This window comes from Pinus tabuliformis, chromosome 9 (assembly GCF_031772625.1).
Source record: "Pinus tabuliformis cultivar Carrire ecotype Pingquan chromosome 9, CPIR1, whole genome shotgun sequence".
NCBI classification, from domain to species: Eukaryota; Viridiplantae; Streptophyta; class Pinopsida; order Pinales; family Pinaceae; genus Pinus; species Pinus tabuliformis.
In genome coordinates this window covers 1,476,802,841-1,476,809,596 of record NC_142307.1, presented here as the reverse complement: position 1 = coordinate 1,476,809,596, position 6,756 = coordinate 1,476,802,841, and the positions used below count along the sequence as shown (strand labels likewise).

At 33.5% G+C, this 6,756-nt stretch overlaps 1 protein-coding gene across 1 annotated transcript; it reads left to right on the top strand.

The window, feature by feature from the left end:
- The first annotated feature begins 4,564 nt into the window (after positions 1-4,564).
- LOC149154202 (GDP-mannose 4,6 dehydratase 1-like) lies at positions 4,565-6,081 on the top strand. Its single transcript, XM_089440029.1, has one exon. It carries the CDS (start codon positions 4,696-4,698, stop codon positions 5,749-5,751), a length of 1,056 nt encoding a protein of 351 aa, XP_089296155.1. The 5' UTR covers positions 4,565-4,695; the 3' UTR covers positions 5,752-6,081.
- Positions 6,082-6,756: the final 675 nt, after the last annotated feature.

Below are 6,756 nucleotides of genomic sequence, written 5' to 3'. Positions count from 1 at the left end.
ATTATTATTGTTGTTGTTGTTGTTAGAATCAATAGAAAATATATTATTATTATTAGCATTGTAATTGTTGTTGTTGTTATTATTATTATTATTATTATTATTTATATAAAAGAGATTATAATAATGATAATTATTATTATTATTATTATTATTATGATTATTATTAGCCTAGATTTTAAGGCTCTCAAGACTTTGAATAATAACAAGGACATCGTTGTTCTTAAAGCTGACAAAGGGGGTGCTTCCATTATCTTAGATAAGGAATATTACTAGAGAAAAATGTTGGATCATATTTGTAATAGCGGGAGCTATAGAAAAATTAATAAGAATCCCTTAACGAATATTTCTAAAACAGTTGCTCTAGCCATAAAATCTAGTAGCACAGCTAGCTCACTTTGTCAGAAGCTAATTGAGAGTAGCCCTCTCACTCCTAGTATTTATGGCCTTACAAAGATCCATAAGGAAGGGGCTCCCCTCCATCCCATTGTCAACACCAATGGAGGGTCGACCTATCTTCTTGCTAATTTTTTAGCCAATAAGTTAAAACCTCTTGTTGGTTGGATTGAATCCTTTGTCAAAGATTCGTCTTCGTTTGTCAATGAATTAAAGGGTATAAGGCTAGATTCTGGTGATAATTTGGTGAGTTTCAATGTGGTCTCCTTGTACACTAATATCCCCATTAAAGAGGCCATTGAAGTGATCAAGCACATTAGGAACCCTGATACATATTATTTGGTTAAAATTTGTCTTACTTCTACTTTCTTCAGTTTTGAAGGTGGATTTTATGAACAAACTTGTGGAGTTGCCATGGGTTCCCCCCTTTCCTCAATAATGGCTAATCTGTTTATGGACGACTTTGAATCTAAGGCCTTATCCTTAGCTCTATTCCAGCCTAAGCTTTGGAAAAGGTTTATGGATTACACTTGCTTCATTTGGTCTCATGGTCAGGAAAAGTTGGAGCTTTTTTTCTAGCATCCTAACAATCAATCTAGTTCTATAAATTTTAGTATGGAATGTGAAATCGATGGCAACCTCCCTTTCCTCAGCGTTCTTATTTCAAAGAGAGATGATAGTTCTTTCTCCCACCATTTTTTCAGAAGAAAGCTCACACTGAACAATTTCTTCATGCGAATTCATATCATTTCCCCGCTCAAAAGCTAGGTGTTCTCAACACCTTAGCCACTCGGGCGTTACGAGTTTCTGTTGAAAACCACCTCAATGATGAAAAAACTCATCTCCTTGGTGTTTTTAATAAGAATGGTTATAGTAAGCGCCAATGTTTTAGAGCCTTCCTTAAGGTTGAAAAAGGTCACAAGATTAAAAATTATCTTAAAAAACGGTTTTTAGGAGTGCATCTTTCATTTATCCAAGGAACCACAGATAAGATTGTTAAGATCTTGAAGAAGCATAAAGTTCCTTCGACATTTAAACCCCTAAACATTATTGGAGGCTCCATAAGGTTAGTGAAGGACCCTATGAACCCTAAACATGGGAAAGGTGTTTATGTCATCCCTTGCTCCTATGGGACTTCGTACATTAGTGAAATTGGCTGCTCAATTTATCTGAGGATTCTTGAGCATGCAACTGACATCAAACATGGAAGGTCTCACTTTTCTTCTTTGACAAAACATGTAGAAAAGACAAGCCATCACATTTTCATTGAAGAGGCAAGGTTCATTGCAAGGATTGATCATTTTCATCACCGTAAGTTTAGGGAGACCTTGGAAATTGAAAGGAGTCCTATCAATATGAATAGAGATGATGGTTGGAGTATTAGTAGGTGTTGGATCCCTACCTTGTATTCCTAAGTTTTTATATTATTTAATTAATTATTATCTATTTATTTTATTTATTTATTTCAATCAGAATTTTTGGTATTCCTTTTTTCTCCCATGAAAAATCATAATTTTCATTATATAAAATATTGAAAATTACAAGTTGTAGATGTTGCAAAGGAGAATATCTCGAAACTAGTGGCATCTTGTCACATACATCATATAGATCACTAAACTGTGAGTGCATATAAGTATATGAGCACAAAAAAGTATACAAATATACATATCGATAAAACATGAGTTATGAGCAAAAATAATCAAAATGTGTCCCATCTATAAGCTCAAAGGGATCATGTTGATCCTGGATCCTAAATTTGTTGTTGGATTTTAGTATTCCTTTATTTCTTATTTATTTACTATTAATTTTTTTACCATATTATTTTATTTTTTGGATTTAAATAATAAAATTGACTTAATTCATTGTTTTGATTTTGATTTTAGTTTTTCATTTTCTTATTACTATTTTTAGTTTTATTATAGTTAAAGTTGACCTTATTATGTTTATTTTGTTTATTTATGTATTCCATTTTTAGTTTTATTATTTAGAATAATTAAGTTTGACCTTATTATTATTTATGTTCATTTTTATTAAAATAATAATAATAATAAAATTAATTTAATTATTTATTTATAGCTAATTTCTATCTATTACTTTATTTTTATTATAAAAAAAAATGTTTATTAATTAATGATAATTCTTTAATCAAAACTAGTTGTTATATTCTAACTGCTAAAAAACATCTATCTTCATCTATTTAATCCAATGCCATGATCTGATTCTTCAACTTGTCGTGAAGATGAATCATACTAGATGGTTAGAAAGGCGTAGACTTATGTGATTTTTACAGAACGATCTCTCGACATTAAAAATAATATTAACAAGTGTAGCAAGGTAGCAAGGCATCTTAGTCCATGCCATTCAAGTTAAAAATCATGTTATGGGAAAATTTGCATAAAAAATTATAACCTAATGGTGGTTAATAGGCAAATGGAAAACTTTCTTTGGGAGGAACTAATAAATTGATACGTGAAATGGATAAATCATTTGGTGGGTAGTAATCACTAGTAAAGTGTACACATTTACAATTTTAATCCTACGTAAGCTCTGAGGAAAACATAAAGAATGGCAAGGAAAACATAAATAATAGTGAAAAGTAAGTCATCGTAAACATGTTTATTTATATTTGATTTGGATCCATTTTTTATGCAAAAAATTTCTTAAATTACCGTGAGAAGTAACTTAAGAGTAAAAAACTACTACACAAATATCTAAAAATAATACATGAATATTGTGAATGGCTTAAATTACGGTGAGAAGTAACTTAAGAGTAAAAAGCCACTACACAAATATCTAAAAATAATACATGAATATTTTCGATGGCTTAAATTACGGTGAGAAGTAACTTAAGAGTAAAAAACCACGACACAAATATCTAAAAATAATACATGAATATTGTGAATGGCTTAAATTACAGTGAGAAGCAACTTAAGAGTAAAAAACTACTACACAAATATCTAAAAATAATACATGAATATTGTGAATGGCTTAAATTACGGCGAAAAGTAACTTAAGAGTAAAAAACTACTACACAAATATCTAAAAATAATACATGAATATTGTGAATGGCTTAAATTACGGTGAGAAGTAACTTAAGAGTGAAAAACCACTACACAAATATCTAAAAATAATACATGAATATTGTGAATCTACACAAATATCTAAAAATAATACATGAATATTGTGAATGGCTTAAATTACGGTGAGAAGTAACTTAAGAGTGAAAAAACACTACACAAATATCTAAAAATAATACATGAATATTGTGAATGGCTTAAATTACGGCGAGAACTTAAGAGTAAAAAAAGACTACACAAATATCTAAAAATAATACATGAATATTGTGAATGGCTTAAATTACGGTGAGAAGTAACTTAAGATAAAAAACCACTACACAAATATCTAAAAATAATACATGAATATTGTGAATGGCTTAAATTAAGGTGAGAAATAACTTAAGAGTAAAAAACCACTACACAAATATCTAAAATTAATACATGAATATTGCGACCATGTCCATACATTATGGCGTAAAATATGTTTAATACATGAATATTATGACCATATCCATACATTATGGCATAAAATATGTGTATCTACATAGCATGGTGTATGGTATAATCAAATGTTTGAAAATTAATTTTTTTTAATAATATTGAAAAATAAATATTTATTTTTCAAAATTAAATCTAATAAATTAACACAAAATAATACAAAGTAATAGTTACTGACAAATTGACACAAACTATTAAAACACACCAAAACAACAAAACACTTTCCTTCACATACATCCGGAAAAAAATAATTTTAAAAGGTGAAACACCATCCCTCACCCATAGGATACGGACTAGACTTGTTTCATATACACTTTAAAAAAAACCATTTCATAATATAATTGAAGAAAAAAAAACCAATTTTAAATGTTCCAAGACCTTCCCTCACCCTTGGGATATGAACTTGACCTATTTCCAGGAAGTTGCACTAGGTCACGCCCACCGAGGATAACCACCATCTAAGCAGGGAAGAATGGGCGTGGAAAATTTAATAGCACAACCGATGAAATTTTACCAACGACTTTTTTAGCCCTGTGGGCCGTTTCACATAGTTGAATTTCCACCGAGTGAATCGGGTTTCTTCTGTATATTAAGGCATTTCTCCTTCAATATTTTCTGTACCGTGGTAGCTTATTGAGACAGCGCGTGAATAGATCTCAGAGCTCGTCCAAAGCTCGGCAGTTTTTCAGAGACACTGAGCTTGTCCAAAGCTCGCCAGTTTTTCAGAGTTGGGTATCCAGATCCGACAATGGGAGAAGCTCCGAAAGCAAAGAAGGCGCTGATAACAGGCATAACAGGCCAGGACGGATCTTATCTCACTGAATTTCTTCTGAAAAAGAACTATGAAGTGCATGGAATCATTCGCCGTTCTTCCAATTTCAACACACAGCGTCTTGATCATATATACATTGATCCCCACAATACCCAAGCTCGTATGAAGCTACACTATGGAGATCTGACTGACGCATCATCCCTGAGAAAATGGGTGGATGCAATCTGCCCAGATGAAGTCTACAACCTGGCTGCGCAGTCTCATGTGGGTGTCTCATTCGAAAACCCAGATTACACTGCTGATGTTGTAGCCAAGGGCGCACTGAGCCTCCTTGAAGCTGTGAGAATCCACATTGAGAACACAGGAAGGAAGGTCAAGTATTACCAAGCAGGATCCTCTGAAATGTATGGTGCTACACCCCCACCTCAGAATGAGAACACCCCTTTCCACCCTAGAAGTCCTTATGCTGTCTCCAAGCTTGCAGCCCATTGGTATTCTGTCAACTACAGAGAAGCATATGGAATGTTTGCCTGCAATGGGATCCTCTTCAACCATGAGTCCCCAAGGAGAGGTGAGAACTTTGTGACAAGGAAGATCACCAGGGCTGTGGGGAGGATCAAAATTGGGCTTCAGAAGAAGCTGTATTTGGGCAATCTCAAGGCCTCCAGGGATTGGGGATTTGCTGGTGACTATGTGGAGGCAATGTGGTTGATGGTGCAGCAAGATAAGCCCGATGACTATGTTGTTGCCACTGATGATAGCCATACCGTTGAGGAGTTTCTGAAGGAGGCCTTTGGGTATGTGGGGTTGAACTGGAAGGATCATGTGGTTATAGATCCCAGGTATTTCAGGCCTGCTGAAGTTGATAATCTGAGGGGTGATTCATCCAAGGCAAGGAAGCTTCTTGGATGGGCCCCAAAAGTTGGGTTTAAGCAATTGGTGGCCATGATGGTGGATTCTGACCTGAAGTTGGCCAAGAGGGAGAAGGTGCTTGTTGATGCTGGATACATTGATTCTCAGCAGCAGCCTTGAAGGACCAATATAATGCTGATTACAATCTCTTCTTGCATGTGGGAAGTTTAACAGCATTTACTTTGAAGTTCGGACTAGATGCAGCACACGGGTCCAATGAATAAATCAGACTCTTTGATAACTTTTTCCAGATCCATTTAGGTTAGTCTATAACAAGTTCTAGAACTAGATCCAGATTTAAGTCAAATTTTCCAACACTCCGATTTCTGTGTAAGCTTTTATTTTCAGATCCTTTTATGTTGTCAGTTGCTTTATTAAAAGTGTACTACCCTTTGATCCGATGATTATATGGAATGAATAATATTTTTTGCTTTATAGTTCGAGATCTCAGTCATTTTTTCAAAATTTATGACATTGATGAAGTGTAGATTGTGGTCTCATTATGTACATATATAAACACCAAAGAGAGGAACCATCATGCAATCATGGTAGGTAAAATTATACCTATTTGCTAAACTTGTTTAAATATTTTACCATAAAATAAATAATGCAACAAAAGTAACCTCTAATTTTATTTAGCAAAACTAACTCTAGCAATTCAGCTTATGTTTTATATGGCATGTGATTTGTTACGTTACCATAGATTTCATTGGGATCCCAATCATAAGATAAGATTGACAAATTTTGGCTCATCGATTAGCTTCTATTATCAGCAAAACAAATTAAAATCTAAACTAAAATCCAAGGATAATGAGTAAGCGTATGAGTCTAAGGTTCTAGTGTGTTTAAGCTTGCCCTAATACCATAGGTAACACTTCTCCTGGTTAACTTCTTAATTGAAACAACGATGTAATCATGGTTTGTTAGCCACTTAATTACTAGGGTTTTGGTGGAGTTTCATGGTTGTATTTATATATGTATAATTTTATTATTCAAGTTGAATTCATTTTCCAATGTTGTGATTCCAACCATGGTATCAGAGGGGTGGTTTATTCACCCTATTGATTAAGTTGAGCCACTAGTTTTGCGGCATTTTTGGGTGCTCCTTTTTCAGTTGTCCTTCTA